The following is a 21,674-nucleotide window of genomic DNA, read 5'->3' as shown; positions in this document are numbered from 1 at the left end:
GCGGCAGCCGCGCACAGTGGGGAGGGAGAGACTTCCTCCTCCTCCCTCCTCCTCTGTGCCGGCCGCTCAGTCCTGCCTCTCTGGCTCCGGAGGACACGGAGCGGTGAGTGAGACGCTTAATTTCACTCCCGCTCCGTGATCACGTGATCTAAACGATTCCTCGATGCAGGGAAACTGCATCGATGAATTTTTTGACTCGATTTAATCGAGTTATTCGAATAATCGTTTCAGCCCTAATCTGGTGGCATTAGAGGCAGAGCTTGTTAAGAGCTTATTTGCATCCCTTTCTTCCCAGAATTCCAGAGGAACATTCAGTCTCCTCAGACCAATTAAGGAGCTTTCTCCCCAAGGAGAGATAGTAACCCCCAAATCAATGTCTGTGCATTGAGCTACTGGGTCCTCCAAAATGAGGTGCTTTTTGTAGTCGCGCAGCACTTAAGCTAATAGGGAAGGGTTTGGAATTGAGGACCCCTATATTAAGTCACAATTTCCTAATGGGAACATAAGCATTCTAACTATTTCAATGATGATGAGATTTTCCAAGTGGGCAATGTCAATCATACAAGCTATTTTAATTTCCACCGTATTCCACATATTATAATAATGGTGGCACTGGTACGGTACAACCCCAATGATAACCTGCATACAGGACAAGGGGTTAACATGTAGAGAAGATCAGATAAATTAAAAAAGGATGGCATTTAATATAATTTACATTCTAGAGATGAGTCATCTTATAAGTACAAAGAAGACCAAACCACAAACTGAATGTATACAGCATTGTAGCCTCATCCTTAGATATCTGCTACTAGGATACCCTTCCCTTCCTCCTCTTTTTTCTACATTGAACAATTACGCTTGACATGAGAAGTAAACTGTGTGAAGAAACATCTGCCACGAATGGTTTATATAAGATTTGATAAATTCATCCTTAGAGACAGATCTGAATGAGCCAACACGAAAAACATAGGAAGATGCCAAAGGGACTTGCATTATTTCATCACAATTCAATGTGTCTCTTGGACTGTTGGAGGTGCTGATTTCAGGTATTTGTGAATTATATGTAATATAAAGGCAGTGAAATGCAGAAAGCTCTTTAATTAACACCATTACACTTAACAGTTCACTGAGACACCTGAGTGTTAAGACAAGCATATTTCGACCTATTAAAGATAGATTTCAATAAAATATTACAGTGCATTATACACGTGTTTACAGCATATTGAAAACTTGGAATTTTCTGATGTTCCTGCAAATATATCTTTATGATTAGAAGATTATATCATGCAAATGATGCATATATGTGCATAACCTCCACTAAAATATGCACAATCTTCATGTGTTTCCACAACATGTATAGTCACAGCTGAACTCCACTGCCCTATCTGTTTTATTTTTCTGTCTTGGGCGGCACCCATGCACATATCCGCCATGCAGTATATGGCCACACACAAGACAATATTTCCCTAATAGGAACAACAGAGCCAAGTTATGGGGATCTCCTCTTTGAAAGACCAACAGAAAACAATGCTCCATAACTGGCCAAGAGACTTTACAACACGTAGAGGAATGTTCTAGCAATTTAAGATATACGGTATATAATGAAGACCCATGGATCAGTTGTTACCTAACCATCGTGTCTTGGTATGACATTTTCAGCCACTTTTCCAGTATGAATTACAACTTTTCTAGTTCCCAGAACTAATTAATAATATGTTGTTATTTTAAATTAAATGGATTGTACCAAGATTGTACCAAGATTGTACCAAGTCCTGCAGTATCGATGCAGTTCCCGAGGTTAGAAGAGCTGAAGGACCCTTAATGACATCAGATGAACAGAATGCCATATCGGAAGACTCAAGTGTAATACAAGCCATACACGTTAGCTCGGCTAAGAAAAGGGGAGAAACCCTCTGCCAGATAATTCTGGTGGTGTCTTATCTCCAGGGAGAACAAAAGGATCAGGTGAAAATATTAATTTTCCCTGATCCTTCTCTCCCCCAAACATCATCTGTCTGGGAAGAGTCAGGAACTCCCTACACACATTGTAGGCTTAGTGTGTTTGGCCAACATTACACTAATGTGAAGTAATAGGAAGCTTGGAGACAGGGGTGGACTGGGAAATTAAAGTGGCCCTAAAAAAAAAAAAAGTGGCCCCATGTTGTTGGTAAGTTCAAATTGATAGTGGGGAAGGGGGGGGGGGGGGGGCAGCACGTAGGCTGAGACAACAGAAATAGGCAGGACAATAACCAGAAGGGGGGGGGGGGGGGATACCTTAGTGCAGCATAAAATATAGCCCCAGCAGTACAAAATACCATAGTGCTTCACCGTATACTGCCCCAGCAGAACCCAATATCACAATGCAGCACAAAATACTGTATCATCGTACTGAGGATATCAATACAGATTGATTCTGGAGGGTCCCTGCAGCTACCAGCCACATGCGGAAGAACTTGATGCTTCTAGCATTAATTAATGCTGAGAGGATCAGATAATTATGTACTTGGCTGGCGGCTGTAAAGAAATCTCAGGTTGCTCCCTGGTCATCGGCCCACCGGGAAATTTCCCTGTAGATTCTATGGCCAATCCGCCCCTACTTGGAGGATTTCTTTAATTTACATAAAATCAAGTACTATACCTTTGCAACGTTCACAGCAAGCTCCTCTTTGCTTTATGACCAGGGCACAATCTTTCAAAACCACCGGGCATTTTTCTCTTTTGCATGTTACTTCTTGATTCTATAATGACATGAAAAAAACAGACTTTCATTATTATATGTACATGGGTTTCCCATATGTAGCTAATATTCAATTTAAATAAAAATATCCTAAACTAGATTTGTCAGGGATGTAAAGTCTAACACAATGTAATAGCACTCTGAAAACAAAAAATATATGAACTACTGCTATACTCACTATGGGGCACATTTATTAAGACCATTTATTAGACGTCAGTCTTAATAAACCCCTAAGGCTCCTTTCACACTAGCGTTCGCTGGTCCGCTCGTGAGCTCCGTTTGAAGGGGCTCACGAGCGGACCCGAACGCAGCCGTCCAGCCCTGATGCAGTCTGAATGGAGCGGATCCGCTCAGACTGCATCAGTCTGGCGGCGTTCAGCCTCCGCTCCGCTCGCGTCCGCACGGACAGGCGGACAGCTGAACGCTGCTTGCAGCGTTCGGGTGTCCGCCTGGCCGTGCGGAGGCGTGCGGATCCGTCCAGACTTACAATGTAAGTCAATGGGGACGGATCCGTTTGAAGATGCCACAATATGGCTCAATCTTCAGGCGGATCCGTCCCCCATTGACTTTACATTGAAAGTCTGGACGGATCCGTCCGAGGCTATTTTCACACTTAGCTTTTTTTTTTGCTAATATAATGCAGACGGATCCGTTCTGAACGGAGCCTCCGTCTGCATTATTACGATCGGATCCGTTCAGAACGGATCCGATCGAACGATAGTGTGAAAGTAGCCTTAGCTTGCTGTGATTCAGCCAAAGTTACTTCGGTGGATCATCCACCAGTTCTAAATGTAAGACAGCTTTCTAGCTGTCTTTCATTTAAACCGACCTGTCCCCTTTCCCCGCCCACTTAACTAGGTGTTGCGCCACAATCTAGCCCTGAAATATGCCTGGTTCTTAGAAAATATAATTTGGTCAAAATTATTTTTACCTATTTACCACGGCAAGGTGGCTATTTTTGAACAGGAACCTATGCTAAATGCTACCTCTTTTGGTGCCAACCGGCCTCCAATAAATTTAGATAAAGTAGGCTCAACATCTGGGATATGGTGAACTTAAAGGGGGTGTCTCACTTCAACAAACAGCATTTATTATGTAGAGGAACAATAATACAAGTCACTTACTAACGTATAGTCCATATGGTGGTGGTCGTGATTGCACACTATAAGAAAAATCACTAGCCTATACGTGCAACCACGGTACCGGCCACCAGAGAGGCCGGCGTTTTTTTTTTCTTATAGTGAGCAAGCACGACCGCCACTGATGGATTGCAGTGTGGTCATCGCCATGGAGTATAATGTGATGTAAAATGAATCCAGCCAGCAAAGGAAGCAATATGGGTAATAACAATACATTAGCAAGTGCCATGTATCAACTTTCTTTACATGATAAATGGCACTTGCTGAAGTGAGACAATTCCTTAAAGGCTACATTCACACTAGCGTTTCTGGATTCCGGCAGGCAGTTCCGTTGCTGGTAACTGCCTGCCAGATCCGGAAATCCGTGTGCAAACGAGGATCATTTGTTTCCAGATCCGGATCCATCTGACAAATGTATTGAAATACTGTGTCCGTCTCTCCAGTGTCACCCGGAAAAATGGATCTGGTATTTATTTATTTTATCACATTTTTAAAGGTCTGCGCATGCGCAGACTGGAAAACCGGATCCGTCAATGTGGCAATTTCCTGAACACTTGGTACCGGATCCGGCATGAATAATTCTGGCAAGTGTTCCGGAATTTTGGCTGGAGAAAATATCATAAAAGGGACGGAACGGAAGACATCCTGATGCATACTGAACAGATTGCTTTCCATTCAGAATGCATTAGGACAAAACTGAAGCGTTTTTTCCGGTATTGAGCCCCTGTGACGGAACTCAATACCGGAAAACTTTAACTCTAGTGTGAAAGTACCCTAAGGCCTCAAGCTCATAACACCAGGAGACCCAGATAAGAAAGTTTAAAGAGAGGTTGACCATAGATGAAACAAACTTTCCAGGAAATTACTTTAAAGTAACCATAAATGTGTAAAATAAAAAAATAAAAACACAACAGTTCTCTCCTTTCATTTTATACTTTTTAATTTGCAATGAATACTGAAAAATATATAAAGAATGTTTCTATATGTGTCACCTCCTCACAAATATCAGACTGGATCTGCTTCTGGCTACTAGACAACTGGCTGCAGCAGAAGTCCTACCCCACTGCTAAACTCTTGCCCTTTTACACCTGTACAACATTTCTAGAATACTTTTTGTTTCAGGAGCAACGGTTTTATTGGTTTAATTAGAAGATCCCCTTCATACATGTCAACAGAGAGGAGGATGAAGCTACCTGCCACCTCAGTTTGTGTCAGAGTGTCTGGGGCTATTCACATTGCTGTTTTTTTTAATGGCCAGCGAACAGTGACCTTCAAAAAATAGGACATGTTCTATTTTTGGCAGATTTCACAGCCAGGAGGCCACTCATCTAATGGTCACTAAAAACTGTTACAATAGTGAAAGATGGCCTTTTAGGGGGTAATAAAAAAAAATATATATATATATATTACTTACCTCACCTATTTGCTCGAACAGAAACAGTTGCTTCTCAATTGATGCAGAAGGACATGCAAACCCAGCATGATGACATCACCATGCGCTCCCAGCGTGATCTCTGGGGGCGCATGGTGAAGTCATTACAATGGGAGCACAGGTCCTACTGCATCAAGTGCAGAATGACAATTTTTGCATGTGCAAGTGTATGAGGTAATTTTTTTTTTTTTCGGCATTAAAAAAATCTGCACTGGGGGAAATTATACTGCCGAGGGCCACTATGAGGGCCATTATTAATGCTGAGGGTTGCTCTGGGTGACATTATTACTGCTGGGGGCCACTGTGGGGGAAATTATTTCTACTGGGGGTCATTATAGGAGACATTATTAATGCAAAGGGGCACTGTGCGGGACATTATGTGTACTGTAAGGTTTGGGATTGAAATAAAAAAAAGCCAAAGAATATCACCCATTTTAATGGCTGTTAAAAACAGATGCAAAACAGCTGTTGAAAATGGCCAAATGGCCAGAAATTGGATACAAACATGGTTGAAAAGTGGCCATGAAAATTGATAGCGTGTTCATTTTTCACAGCCATTTCTTTTACTGTCGTGTGAATATAGCCTTACACAAATACTGTATGATCAAGATCTAAATCTATTGTCTCTGCTGTATCGGAACCTGCGGTATCTGCTGGGGAACCACAGGGTAAACCTAAAACAATGCATAGGGCTGTTAGCATTTCATTCTCCTGTTAACATAGCCTTGTTTGCCTTATTCAGTGAAATCCATATATTTTTCTTTGGCCTTAAAATTCAATGAGGAGAACAAGGTGCATAGACATGTTTTCAATTGTGACAACAAGCAGGAACAATAAATCTAGCATATCGCTTACTAATGCACCTTAAAGTCAACATGTTTTCTTAAAGTGCTCAGACTGTTCCCTAATCGAATTATCATGGCACTGTAATTCATATTTACAAGTGACATCTAATTCTGAATGAGGAGTTTAATTGGGATAGCAGAGAAGTGGAAAGAGTGACATCTCACATGGGAACAGCAAGAGATTATTATTTCAGCCGCCTAATTCAATCTTCCTTAGCCCAACAAAGGGAAACGAAGTTCCACGCTTTCAAGGAAATGTAGGATTCATTAACAGCTAGAAGACACTTCCATGTAAAGACCTCTGACTTTTGTGTCAGTGATATGTATGCCCCACAAGCAGGTAGACTAGGTGACACGATTTTCTATTTTACATGATATGTTTTGGATATTATTGTGGTCACTGGCAAATGGATAATAGTCATTCTTTGGTAGTCAATGGTCCACATTAGACCATCTGGCTTTTCAGATCATCACAAGGTTAGGCAGTCATTATTGTAGCTATGATGTAAACTGAGAACAAATCAATGATAGATATTTGTAATGAAAATATGCAGTTAGTTTGGTTATTCTTTAGAGGAAATTGTGTAGAGATTTCCACTTTCTACAGTTATATACATTCAATTCTGTTCTGACAGAAAAATGCTTTACATAGATATGTGATTTGTGGCGCAGATCTTCTATTACCGTGATTAGACATCAAAGGAAGCTACTAGTGTTGAGCGGACCCGAATTTAAGGGAAAAGCCGATTCGCCGCGAAGCTGAATATCCTTGTGCTTAGCTGTTCCCAGCCACTGCGCCCGCTACTTACAAAGAAATACGCTCCGTGATAAAGTAATTTGTTACAAAACACATTTTTGGGTAAAATTCCGCGAAGCAGCCAAATCGAATTTTTAAAAACCTCGCTCATCTCTATTAGCTACTGTAGGTCAGGCTGTAAACATTATATATATTTTTTTAAATATAGACTCATAGGCCTCGTTCACATTTCTTTTTTTCACTGACGTGCACTGTCCACATTTTCTGACGACAGCAAACGTACCTATTGATTTCAGTATGGGTCAGTAAAAAAATCATGGAGGCATGCATTACTTTAGTCCAGGATGCACACCAAACAGTCCCATTGAAGTCTATGGGTCTGTGAAAATCACAGACACAACATACATGGTATCTGTATGGCGTCTGTGGTGTGTCCATTTTTTACTGAAGACTAATAGGAGATGCTCTGGAAATTAATTTTTAGCTGAACAACGTCCATGGATTACAGATGATACACGGAGGCTAAAAACAGACACAAGGACTAAACACGGATCCTTCACGGACATCTTCATGGATGAAACATGGACGCTTTTGTCACAGACTTGTAAATGACACGGAAATGTGGACGAGGCCTAACAAACAAGACATGAGTGTAACTACAGTCAGGTCCATAAATATTGGGACATCTACACAATTCTAGCATTTTTGGCTCTATACACCACCACAATGGATTTGAAATGAAACAAACAAGATGTGGTTTAACTGCAGACTATCGGCTTTAATTTGAGGGTAATTACATCCAAATCAGGTGAACGGTGTAGGAATTACAACAGTTTGCATATGTGCCTCCCACTTGTTAAGGGACCAAAAGTAATGGGACATTTGGCTTCTCAGCTGTTCCATGGCCAGGTGTGTGTTATTCCCTCATTATCCCAATTACAATGAGCAGATAAAAATGCACAGAATATTGGTATAAATTATCGGCTATCGGCCTGAAAGTTCACAGATTATCGGTATTGGCTCAAAAAAATCAATATCGGTCGATCCCTAATGTGAAATGCCAGGAATGGCACAAGGATTAGCCCAAATCAATGAGGCTTATTCAAATCGGGGTTCCTGATGGCTTTTTTTTTTTTTTTATCAGATCATTTTTATTAATGGTTTTCAAGAATGCATCAAAACCAACACATTATTATACATACAGTAACAGTACAAAACACTTCCATCCCCTCCTGCTGGCTTTTAGCATGCTATTCTTTCTACAGATTCTTTTTTTTGCAGCATGTTTCCAGAAAACCCATTCACATGTATGGGGGGAGACTGTCATTAGTTGTGACGTGGATTTTTGGCATGGAACATTACCCTATGTGGCCAGAAATAAGTATACTTTCCTCCAAGTGCCAGAAAATGTATGTCAATATGAAGAATGTGCTGCAAGGGAGTTACTTAAAGTAGCACTCCCACAAAATGTTATTCTCTGACCTGTTAGAAAGGTGTATGACATACACTGTAGTGAAGGTAATCTTCTCACCAGTGACTTTATTTGTACGCTATTCCAAATAATACATCTTATGTGTGGACAAGAAGTCACTTTCTCCATGTATTGCTATGGGATCCTCAATGTCAGTCTCATAGGGATGACTAGAGACGTAACTGACTTCCGGTCCTGTGTCAGTTGGAGATCAGAGAGTTGGTCACATGACACAGTTGAGAATCAGAAGGGAGGCTATAACTCACAAATACAGTCACTGATGAGAAGATCACATTCACTACAGATTACATCATGTGTCTTTCTAACAGGTCAGAGAATAAAAATATTTGTGGGAGTTCTTTAATATCTGACCAGCTAATAATGCCATCTGAGAAGAAATGACAGAAAACACACTGATTCAGTCTGCCCATTATAAAAAAAGGCTCTACCTAATTTGCCTCTTTGCTGAATAGAAAGACACTGTGGCCCTGAGTTATCAAGACCGGCGTGTGCTTGATGGGCCCTGTGCTGCCAGAGCAGATATTTAATTTATGATGAGATGCAGGCCTCCTCAGCAGGCCATGTGTCAGACTGAAATGTACTCCAGTTCGTAGGCAGAATGCATTTCAGTCATTTACACCATTTTCTCTGCTCCGCGTCCTGATCAGTGATCGGCTTAGTATCATTCCTAGCCATTTCCTGCTGTGTCTGGAAGGGAACAGGAAGTGGAGTGCAGCAGGAACCCGAAGTCCATTGGAACAGTGGTGGCAGTGGATAGACAAGGTATGAGAAAGAGAAAAAACAAAAAACAAAGGCAGATAACTAAAACAAATAAAGAAGTCCTCTCATATAATAGACAGTAATAGGTCCTGTATGGTACACAGTGCACCAGATAAATAATATGAATCCACCCTCACCTGACAGGCAAAGGAGCAGCTCATCCTGGCAGCTTTTCAGTCTCAGGAGCGGAATATCCTGGGGGAAACTTTTCTTTAGGCCTGCTCTGCAGGAGCTCTAGCAAGTAACTGTTATCTCTTGTTCTGCTGAGCTAAGACTAACTATCCAGGGGTATGGACCAAGTCCATGAACCTGGTAACCTAACCAGGTCTGCTCGTTAGTGAACCATTTGTTGTTCCTACATTGTCATTAGGTATATACAGTGCACAAAGAAATAAGTTCTGTAACAACATTTAAATAAGTAACATAAAATTAACCCTTTGCAGTGTTCCTCGGGGGCACCGAATTGTATCTTTAATGACCACTGTATCTCTTTACCCTGTACCTGTCTGTTCTTCTCTCTGCATTATCATTCACTGCTATCCCTGCCTGCCCACAGCTCCAAACGCCTGTGTGACCTATGCATGTGTTTTATTGTAAGAGTAAATCCGCAACCATAAATAATTGAAATCAGATAAACAGAGCTATATCCAATACAACATTTTACAAGGGAAAAAACAACACCTGGTTTATCTTACAAACTATTCCCAATGAAAACACCAAAAGCTACGCAGGAGATTTGGATAAATAACCACTAAAGCGCCTAACAATACAAGTCATTGAATAGGCATCCAGTTTATCAAACTGTACACAATTTTCACATAGCTGCCATGAAATAACATCTGACATGTAGACATATCACCTTCCTTATTTCACTTTTAGTGGTCACAGCAGGAAGGCTGTCAGTTAAAAGCCCGGCTTTAAGAGATTTATAATGCAACTATATATAAGTAACAAATGCAAACATTCTGAGTGTGTATATTTTGCACCGGCTTAAATTTCATTATGTATGCAAGTTCCTTGCTCTTATGTGTTTTCTGTTTTTCTTTCTCATTTAACAAAACATGGAACTGGGCTCAAATGGGATTGGTCACTTGGGAAATTTAACATGAAAGACCAGTTACACTCTATGTCACAGTTCTGCAAAATAATGACCATTGGCCCAATTCCTTCGACTGGAACTCTTTCACTCCAACATTTACCACCAACTCCAGGACTATGAAATCAATGAAGCACAGCCTGCTTGGCGTTTCCAGTACTCTGGTCACCTTGGCCATTGCATAAGGTGGGTATTCCTTTAAATAACTAAAAGACATAACACAGCACAGGCACCTGTCAATTATTAAAGGGATTATTCTCACCTGGCATATTTATGGCATATTGCTAGGATATGCAATAGGTGTCTGATAGGTGCATGCTCCACCTCTGGAACCCACCCCTATAAAAAAAAAATGGGACTCTAAAGTGAAGGGATACCAAGCCGCGCATGTACAACCAACCTTCCTATAGTGGTGAATGGAGGTGCTGCTGTACTTGCATGCTCAGTGTGCTCAATCTTGAGATAAGTCGCATGTCCCAGAGGTGGGACCTGCATCTATCTCTCATATAAAACTAAGTATAGAAAAAGAACGTGACTTAAAAATACTTTTAATTGTACAGTAATGGGTATTGGTACAACGTACCTAATAACTAACAGTATGTGATGTAATCCTCCAGGGGAGATATATAAATAATATGGCAACGGGAAAAAGATTAATCAAGAAAAGAGGATGATCAGGGGACCACATCTATGTATTATCTTTTTTTCTCTATCTATTTTTGTTTGTTACATTCCCTGTCTATAGGGTTTTAACAGGGATATTCTAGGATAAGGCACAGGGGACAGGGAACCTCCACCACTAGGGGGTAACCCTGGGCTGATGATAGACTAGGGTATTACAGAGATAGCATTCCCTGTGGTCCCCTGATCATCCTCTTTTCTTGATTAATCTTTTTCCCGTTGCCATATTATTTATATATCTCCCCTGGAGGAATACATCACATACTGTTAGTTATTAGGTACTGTTGTACCAATACCCATTACTTTACAATTAAAGGTATTTTTAAAGGAGCAGCAGGGGGACTGCAAGGGGTATGGGGCCCCCACCACTGATCTGATAGTTATCCCCTATCCTATGGATAGGGGATAACTTTTACCTACCAGAATACCCCTTTAAATTGCTGAAAATTGTCACTGACCCTGTACTAATTCATCTACCCAGGTTGTTAGTTGATTGTTTTTTATTGTGTTTTTACGGTCTATGAAGCTATAAAATACATTTCTTAAAAGTGAAGGTCCAACATTCTGTGTTGATTCATTTCTTAAAGGGTTCCATTCATCAGATACACAGCCCCCTAGCATTGGAGGTAACATAAACTAAATCTGTTGGCCAGTAGTTACGACTAGAGGAAGATTAGAATATATAAACAGCGTATAAACAGTATGCAGTAAGCTCTTAAGCTCCCTCTAGTGGTGAGTGCAGAATTTTAGCATTTAACTTATTAAGGACTATTTATTATTTTGTTTAGTTATTTTTTATTTTTGAGTCTCAACCACAATATAAAATATGCAAAAGATAATATCATTAGTTTGCTCATAATTATAATATACATTTTTACATATGAACTATGTTCCATTTCACATTAACAAAAAAAAAACAAAAAAACAATAGCATTCCTGTTAGTATTTGTGTTTTTACTTTGCAACCACATTTCCCTTGTCATTCTAATGAAGGATTTCTTGTTTGCTGATAGTCTAACTAGAATACATTATAGATAAGATTTTAAATACACCCATTATCTTCCCTGTTTATTGACAGTTTAACCCTTGTTGGCAACAGGATAATGTGTGAGGTCTTGGCTGTCTGCTGAATAAACTGTCTTACAAGAAAGCAATTGTTCATAGTTTCTTGGGTTTTCGTTCACATGAGTCATGAGGAAGGAAAATACTGTAAAAATATTGTTTTATGTCATAAAAGATACATCATATTCTGAGCACCCAAAGAGAATCCTCCGGAATCACAACAGGATTTGCTGAGAATATTTTATTATTTGGAACCAGGTGGACACTGGTTATTTCTTCGGAAAGAAGCCTAGAGAATCCAGCATTCTGCTGCCTTCTGAAACAAGCAACACAGTGTAGAAGCTAAGCAGCTGCACAGTCCCAAAAACACTGGATTATCTGAAGTTGGAGATATCAGCTGTGCAGCTGAACTAAGGGATTCTACGGATCACCTCACCAAATCTCCACACATATCTAAGAGGGCTTATGCACACGACCACGATGAGCTCAGGAAACACGGTCCATGGGCCAGCTGCATCTCCCGACCGTGGCTCCCCTGACCCGAACTGATTGTATTAGAATAACGTACGATACAGCCAGTTTATGTCTGATTAAGGGACTATTGCAGTGTACTCACACCATCATGTGACTGACTGTATCACAAATACTCACATGCGGCCACTCCATTGAGCTCTATTGGACTACCAGAGATAGCTAAATGCTTGTACTCCGCAATCCACAGCATTCCCACAAATAGAGCAGCAGCATGCATGTGTGTCCATTCAAATGGAGGAACATGGGCCCCATTCCAGTGATAGGCAGGGGCCCCAGGAATTGACCCCCCTGATCGGACACTTATCCGCTATACTGTGGATAGGAATTAAGCTGTTGTAATAGGAAACACCTTTGAGTACATTTTTCTAGGTCTTCATTTTTAAAGATAGATAGATACATAAATAGACAGACAGATAGATATGAGATAGATGATAGATAGATGTTAGCTCAGCGGTCCGCGCCGTCGCTACTGCCCCTAACCACGGGCAAGGGCGCCGGGCTACCTCTATCCCTGCCGCCGTGCTGACAAGCGCGGACAGCAGATAGCTTAACTATGGTATCTGTGTTCCATGCCGGAGTTTCCTTCCTGCTGGAGACTTGCACTGGTGCTTGAACTTGCATAGGTGTGTCTCTCTCCACCTATGAAGCAACACATACATGCTGTCGGGAATGCCCTCTGTCTCACCAGCCTATGGCTGGATTTCAGGCGGTATTTCAAGGCACTTCCTACCAAAGGAAAATGCCTGAGCATCTCATGGGCTCTAGCTTGTCTAGCTTCATGTGCAAAGGTGTTTCTCTTATCTGCTTCACTGTGTACTGGACTCTGCTTATTGAACTCCTGGATCTCGTCTATGGAATTTGTTTGTTTGCCGCCTGCCTCTGACCTCGGACTTCGCTTACTAACCTTTCTTGATCGCTGCCTGTCCAGACCCGGATTCTCCTGGACATGCACATCCCCTTGATGCTTGCACTGGGTACTCTGACAACCTGGTCAGCTGCCACTGACTCGGGGACTGCTCGGGAGTGGCACCTGGAAACTACCCTAACGGCCCAAGCCTATCCTCACCATCAGAGGCTCTAGTGAAGACCAGGTAGTGGCTTAGTTACGCCCCTCCAGAGTATACCCAGTCAGTGGTGCAGGGGGTCCACACCCGCTTGCATTACAATAGATAGATAGATATGAGCTAGATAGACAAAAAGATAATCCCTTTAAAAAAAACTGCCCATGTAAGTCACTCTAATGTATTTTGGCTGCAAAATGTTGAGTGGTACTTTTATCTCTAGACAGTAAAGAATCTATATACTTCACCTACATGTAGACATAGTAGGGCATTATATAAATTCAATGAAATAAATTATAATATTTCTAAATGATAATTCCAGATACAGACAGAACAAAGCAACAGTGTTAAACAACTCAATAAACACCACAGTGATCATTATCTCTGGACCAGGGGATAAAATGCCCAGGTCATTGACTAATGAAAATCTAATTTTGTTTAAATTATAAACTATACAAAGCCTTATAATAAATTATTCACTTTTTTGTGTACTGACTACAACTCGTGTGCCTTCACTGCTAATATTTCAAGGATTCTTTGTTTTGAACCCACAATTTGCAACAAAGAGATATTAATAAGTTATGACAGCAAGTATAATTTGGGCTATAAACCACACATATTGAGCACCTGGAACAATTGAAAAGCCCTTCTGGAACAAATCTGCAGTGATTACCATTGTAGGCTATTAAATTAAGCAACTGCAGGCATCCCAGTTATGAATAACTGCATCTTCTGAAAACCTCAGCATTCAGGAACACAGGCTGGAAGCATAACTAATACATAAATATAATAGCAGTAAACTTACGGGGAGGGGGATGCATAATGGATATTTCAAATGTGCTTGGATTACTTTAGATTAATGCAGCATAAATCATTTGATATCAGGAAAACAAGTTTATTGCCAATAATATAAGCCTCTTTCTTTTTTTGTCAAGATCAAAAAGACTGCCTTAATCAGTGTTATGAAACCCTAGAAACCCACACGCTGGTGAGAGAACCATATCAAGTGTACATAAAGAACAGCACTTACTTAGGCATCAATATTCCTTCTAGACTGCCAATGATTGCATCCGATATACCAGCTATACACAAGAGAACTAGGAATGCATTTTAGGTAAATTTGCAGTACGATTGTTAAAAAATAGAGGGAGAGGACGTCAGAGGGGTAGAAACTCACGAGGGAGACAGGAAGAAACAGACCCTCGTTTTTTAGGAAACCCCTACCATCTACGAACATGCAGTCTGCCCAGATCCCCACCCCCCCCTCATCAAATCTCCCGCCTGCATCCACAGCAAATCTAGCCAGATATTGAATCTATCATCTAGATATTAGCAAGAGGCCGAAATGGCGGTGCTGAGCAAGTGGCTCTCTTTTGTGCCAGTATCATCATTTGATCTCTTTAATTGCATTAAGGACTTTAACCTATTCACGAGAAAATTGAGATGGCGGAAGCACTTAGCTTGGGTTGATAAGCAGGAAAACAAGGAATTGGGTATCCCTCCTGAAATCCTGCAAGATGTGCATCAGTTATATAAGCTAGGTGACAATGCACCTCAAGAAGATAAAGGTCCCTTTACGACGCTTAAAATAAAGAGCTGTAAAATGCCCCCTTTGGGTGATCCATCGTGTATAGATGGGCTTGTAAATAATCAATGTAAGTTAAACTGTACAAAGGCAGAATTTAAGGCCGTATCCTCCCTAGAAAAGGACGAAAGTCATAAAACCCTCAGACAAAGGGGGGAATCTGGTAATCTTGGATGTCGCCCAGTATAAACAGATGTTCCTGGGCCTCCTACAATATAAAAATATATATGAGAGGCTTCAGGAGGACCCCACTCCCAGCTACCAAAAAAGACTGACCATTATCCTGCAGAAAGCTAAAACTGAGGACCTTATCTCAGTTGAGGAGTTTGACTTTATGCAGTGCAGACATCCGACAGTAGCAACTTTCTCTAATTTGCCGAAAGTTCACAAGGGGACGTCCCCCCTAAAGGGCCATCCCATTGTATCAGGCATCAATAGCCTGGGCCAAAATGCCGGGGTATACATCGACTATTCTGGCACCCTTCGTGAGAACACTGCCATCTTACTTGAGAGATACTGGGGATTTGCTCGGGCCGTATAGAGGGGGTTGTTCTTGAAGGGGAGGCACTGTTGGGGTCCATTGATGTGGAGGCCCTATACTCCTCTATCCCTCACCATCTTGGGATTAGGGCAGTGGGTGATTTTCTGAACACTAGAGGTTGTCAGTTTAGGGCACAAAACTGTTTTGTGCTCAATCTACTTGAATTTACACTTACTCAGAATTGCTTTCTGTTTGACGGGGTCTTTTACCACCAGCTCCGGGGCACGGCGATGGGGAGTCCTTGCGCCCAGTGGTGTATCTTGGTTTTGTGCTGCCCTAGGCGAGACTAAACTCGGGCAGCCCCCTAATATAAATTTGACCCACCCCTTCCTCTGTAAACCCCATCCCTTCCTCTTTAGGCTCCACTCTTTCCTGTTAGAGCTAGCGATAGTACAGTATTAACCCCTCCCTAATTCTCCCTCCTCTAACCACCCAACGGGTCCCAACCCCCCTTACCCCAACCCCCCCTTACTGTAATTTAAGTACTTACAGTTTTTGAAGACAGCAGGCTCAGGGATCAGTGCATTGGTGGCCGGGGGCCTGGCCTCAGTTTTCACGGTGACCGTGTGCAGGATCCGTTCTGCACTTGGAGGAGATAAGGCTCACCCTAGCGTTGCCGGCCCGTGACTCCACCTCCGTGTGACGTCACAACGTCAACGTGCGGACGCAAAAGGCAGGGGAGGTCAGGAGGAAGTCAGGAGGAGGAGGAAGTATGTCTTTCAACTCCTTCACTATGCGGCGCCAGCGATGCCGCTCGCATAGTGAAGGATCGGATCGGACAAGGTGCAAAAAAAATATTTAGCATATTGTGTAACTATCACTAAGCAAACAAGGCATTTTGCTGCCCCATTGGCAAGTGCCGCCCTAGGCAAATGCCTTGTTTGCCTTGTGATAGATACACCCCTGCTTGCGCCCCATCATATGCCAACCTGTTCCTGGGCTGGTGGGAAAGGAACCTCGTCATTGAGGACCCACCAATCCCCCTGACAGTGGACACTCTCACGTGGGAAAGATACATAGATGACGTGTTTGTGGTGTGGAGAGGGTTTTAACAGGGTTCTTACAGTTGATTTATCAAAATTACCTTGGCCTACGGTTTACTTCTGAATTAGGAGACAACACTCTGCGCTTCCTTGATATTGAGATTACAAAAGGACCAGGGGGTGAGGTTCACACAAAAACATATAGAACACCTACAGCAACAAATTCCCATCCTGAGGTGGGACAGTCACCACCCTGAGCCACTGAAACGGGGGATACCAGTGGGACAATATCTAAGGATAAGTAGGAACTGCTCGTCTCTTGCCGATTTCAAATGACAGGCAAAAGATTTGGAGCAGAGGTTCCTAAACAGAGGGTATCCTGTTGCGACTTTAAGAAAGGCCTATCAGAGCACATTAAAAAGTAGCAGAACAGAACTCTTGCATCCCCCACCTTGACGGGAAGCCACTAACCCAATACGCCTCATTGCCACTTATGACGGAGCAGCCAATGAGATCAAAAAGGTGTCACCACCAGACATCTGAGAAGCTCTGACAGATGCCTTTCAGAACCTCCTCCTTGAGCTTCCTTTTGTTTTGCTTTCATTTTCTCATCTCGTTAGTCTCTCTCAGCTGTCATGTAGTTGCACTGATTGCATCCCTTTAAATCCCTTCCCAGACTGCTTCACTTTGCGGTTTATATTCCTTCCTGGAGTGTGTGCATGCTGATCCTACTTCTGAGTCTTCTACAGATAAGTTTTGTTCATTCATTTGTGTTTGCTGGATCCCAGGTGACCCTGACTCCCTCCGTATCAAGTGTAGGGAGCCGGTGGCCGTGTCCCCTCACTATTATAGGGTGTTCAGGTGTTATACAGTCGAGGTACGAGGATATGCGATCATCTACCATTGGGATTTTCGCATAGGCTGAGCAGTCAGGGAGAGAGCCAGGTCTGATGCAGGGCTCTCCCTTTTGTTCCTTAGTTTTGGATCCAGTGAGTCGGATATTCATTTTGTGTCTTCTAGTTTCCTGTACACCTTCCGTGACAAAAGGTGATCTCAAAACACTGGGAGATATTATAGCTAGATCCCGACATCAAGGATGTGATTACGAGCAGCCCACAGATTACTTACAATAAAGGACGTAACCTGCGTGATTGGCTGGTACATATCAATTTTTATGATTCCACCAGAAATAAAGGGGTGAGTTGGCTGCAACCAGTGTGGGGCTGCTACCACTGTAGTGGCTGTGTGGCATGCGACTATGTCACCCAGGGCTGTGAATTCACAAGCAATGTCACCCAGAGACGGTATACCATCAGACAGTTCATTAACTGTCGAACGAGAGGTGTTATATATAAAGCTACGTTTACTTGTGGTCTTGAGTACTTGGGCAAGACCACTCATGAACTTAGAAGGCGTGTGGGTGAGCATGTGGGAGACATGCGACATGGTAGGGACACCCCCCTGGCAAAACATGTCGCAAGTCACCAGAGAAGGGCACCTTCTCTGGCATGAAGTTCATGGGCATTGAACTAGTGGCGTACCCAAAAAGAGGGGGGGGACTGGGACAGAAAAGTGCTACAGCGTGAGACATGGTGGATCTTTGAACTGAAAACTGTACAACCTGGTGGCCTTAATGAGCAGCTATCATATGGCTGCTTTATATAATTGTAGAATATGACCCTGCTCCACCTTTCCCACTACCCCTTTAGCCGGATGGAGAGGGGCATATTGGATATGGCTTGATGTGATTTGATGGGTATCTGCCTCCAGCTGGAGGACTTAATACTTTCATCCACTGGGATTTTAGACCATTTAATATTCTATCTGATTTCTAACTGCTTTTTATGTATATATAAGGGTTGTTGATTGTCCTATTGCCACTCCAAATGCCATAGAGCGTGTCATTTGTATTTGTAATAAAGCACAGTTTATCCTATAAAGTAAGCAAATATTTCTATGTATTAGCGGAGGGAAGGGGCACTGTTTTCCCGCAGTTCCTCCTCCTCCTCCGCATCATTACCTGTCTCTGCTAACGGCATACTGAAGGGAGGGACGCATTCCTTGGCATCGCTCCCTTCAGGTTACGTGGCCGGCACGTCACCAAGCTTTACACATGACCCGGCTGCGCGGTGATCTTGTGACTACTGGAGGGAGGTGTGTCAGCTCTCTCAGCGCGTCACCGGGTTGCACACATGACCCAGTCACGCGGCAGACAGTTCACTTGTGAGGGAGGCATGCCAGCGTTCCTGGCGGTCTTTAAAAGGCACCACCTTTTGCTGCTGCTGCCACACGCCAGAACACAGCCGCATCCTTGTGGACCGAGACATAGGGGGCTAAGATAAGTATTGATTCTTATCTAATTGAAGGGATCAGTATATTGGGACCCACTCTCCCTTTTTTATCTGATCTGTGTTTGTATTTGGACCTAGCGGGAAAAGGCAGTTTTGGGTCTGTGCGGTTATCAGCACAGCCCACCAACTTGATTTTCGCCTCAGAAACTGGGATCACAATTAGTTGGCCCCCTGATGAGTTGGAATAATGTCCAACAAAACGCGTTGGGGACTTAAGGTAATATTTTCATTGGTAACAGGGCCCTCCACCACAGTGTGACGAAGCTGGTAAATCTCCATTGCTGCACAGGGACAGGGAGGGCCTGTTAGGTGTCTACGGGCAGCTGTGGGATTCTATTGAGGATATTCTGACCGCTACCTCAGGGTATATCAATTGTAGGGATAGACTAGTTGTAAGAGACCCAGTACTAGTCTCCCCATCATCCCTAGCTCCTGGTTACCAATGGCGCAACGAGTGATGTTTATCTGAAGCATCTAGGGATTTTTCTTGTTATTAGAATAAAAGTTACGTTTTAAGGTATCCATTTATAGTTATATAGTCAGTACGATTGTTACCTATAGCCAGCACTGTTTCACATTATGCATAATTCATGTGTTTATGATTTCTTTTGATATTCTGAAGAACAATTGGCAAGTGTATCGTGGTTTTGGTTTTACCAAATTGTGGATGAAAGGACAAGTTTGTTAATCAAATAATCTGTGTTAAGGCAGAACGGATCAAACCATATCAACCAATACCAAAGTTGTAGAAGTCTAAAGTTAGCCATACACATTAGTCTAAAGTTTATAAAAATTGGCGATTTCAACCAAAATGAATGTCGTCGGTAAAAAGTTAACAAGCGTTTTAGGCAACCCATTACAGACCATTACGTTCAATATTTTAGTTGGGCGAAAATTCATTCATAAACAAAAGATCTTTCTCTGAGCATTTCCAGAAAGATCTTTCGTCCATCACCCGGTTTCACATGCATGGCCAGTTTGAACAACTGTAATGGCCTATAAGGACCAAAATGTGTATGGTCATGTCTGCAAAATGAAAGTTCATCAGATGTTTGTTCAACTGATATTTAACCATCAACTAACTTTTATCTAAAGTGTATGATTACCTTAACGTTAGATTACAGGTGACCACAGATAGGCAGATAGCTGAGCAACAATGACAGTTGGATAACATCCATGTCCACTTAATGAGAAAATACAAAGGCTTTACACCTAAGTATAAAAAAAAATCATGTCATTGAAAGCCTTGGTATCCTTCTTTTAAAGAAGACCTTTCACTGGATCCAAAACTTCCAACAGACCATAGGAGACGTCATAGGAAACATACTCCGCTCTGCTCCAGTCCATGTTGCAAGGATGGCATCAAGGACTTGTATATGCAGAAATGATGAGAAAAGCCAGATTTTATAAGATCATTCTGTGCCGGGCTGTTCTGACACTGCCCTGTGTGTCAGATCTTGGAATAAAACTCTAGCCATGGTGAGAAGCAATGGGTGCTCTGGCAAACCACAATGTACTTGTATATAGAAAAACTTCTCAATATCAGGGTCCATATGTTGGCAACAGGAGATCAGATCCAGACGGAACAGAAAGGAAAATGCTCCTAGCAATATAAGTACAGGGAACAGTTTTTATGATCTAATGACAGGTCCTCTCTTAAATACACGAATTCTCAGTGAATTGGGTTGACAACGACATATTGGTAAGAGTGAACACACTAAAAAGAAATAAGGAATTTGATTATGAATATTTGGAGTCACTGCTGGACTGACGTACCTTGGACTCTACATAGGAAGTGACTAATGGCCCACCCTCTAGGTATACAGAAATACAGTCCTGATCAAAAGTTTAAGACCACTTGAAAAATGGCAAAAAAATCATATTTTACATTGTTGGATCTTAACCAGGTTCCAAGTAGAGCTTCAACATGCAACAAGAAGAAATGAGAGTGAGACAAAACATTTTTTGAGCATTCAATTAATTGAAAATAAGGATTAAACTGAAACAGGCTGTTTTTCAGCTAATCCAAATTTTAGGCCCACATGCCTTTAAAGGGACAAATCTGTGCAATGATGAGGATTCATTGTCATTTTCTGTCAGGTAGTCACATGGTGTGATGGCAAAGGCAAAAAAACTCTCCCTTTTTGAACGTGGTTGGGTTTTTGAACTGCATAAGCAGGGTCTCTCACAGCGCACCATCGCTGCTGAGGTGGGATGCGGTAAGACAAGCACTTACTAGTGCTGACTGCAGCGCCATAACCATCAGACGGCATCTGAGACTGAAGTGCTTCAAAAACAAAAAACTTCTTCAAAGACCTTGTCTCCTTGAACACCACAGAACTGCTTGTTTCGACTTTGCAAGAGAGCACCAAACATGGGACATTCAAAGGTGGAAGAAAGTTTTATTCTCTGATGAGAATTTTTTTACCTTGATGGTCCTGATGGTTTCCAACGTTACTGGCATGACAAGCAGATCCCACCTGAGATGTTTTCTACGCACCACAGTGGAGGGGGCGCCATAGTGGTCTGGGATGCTTTTTCCTTCAGTGGAACAATGGAGCTTCAGGAAGTGCAGGGGCATTAAACGGTCTCTGGCTATATCCAGATGTTACAGAGAGC

The 21,674-nt window shown here is 42.2% G+C and overlaps 1 protein-coding gene across 2 annotated transcripts in view; it reads right to left on the bottom strand.

The window, feature by feature from the left end:
- Positions 1-21,674, bottom strand: part of BMPER (BMP binding endothelial regulator) — a 263,513-nt gene that overhangs the window by 202,402 nt on the left and 39,437 nt on the right. For both annotated transcript variants that reach the window (XM_044293999.1, XM_044293998.1), the window contains exon 3: positions 2,639-2,738. Coding sequence is in view for 1 of the 2 variants with exons in the window: in XM_044293998.1 (XP_044149933.1) it covers positions 2,639-2,738 (100 nt within the window). In the remaining variant the exon portion in view is untranslated. The remainder of the gene's footprint in view (positions 1-2,638; positions 2,739-21,674) is intronic.

This window comes from Bufo gargarizans, chromosome 5 (genome assembly GCF_014858855.1).
Source record: "Bufo gargarizans isolate SCDJY-AF-19 chromosome 5, ASM1485885v1, whole genome shotgun sequence".
Taxonomy (NCBI): domain Eukaryota; kingdom Metazoa; phylum Chordata; class Amphibia; order Anura; family Bufonidae; genus Bufo; species Bufo gargarizans.
The sequence above is the reverse complement of the archived record's forward strand: the minus strand, read 5'-3'. Positions and strand labels throughout refer to the sequence as shown.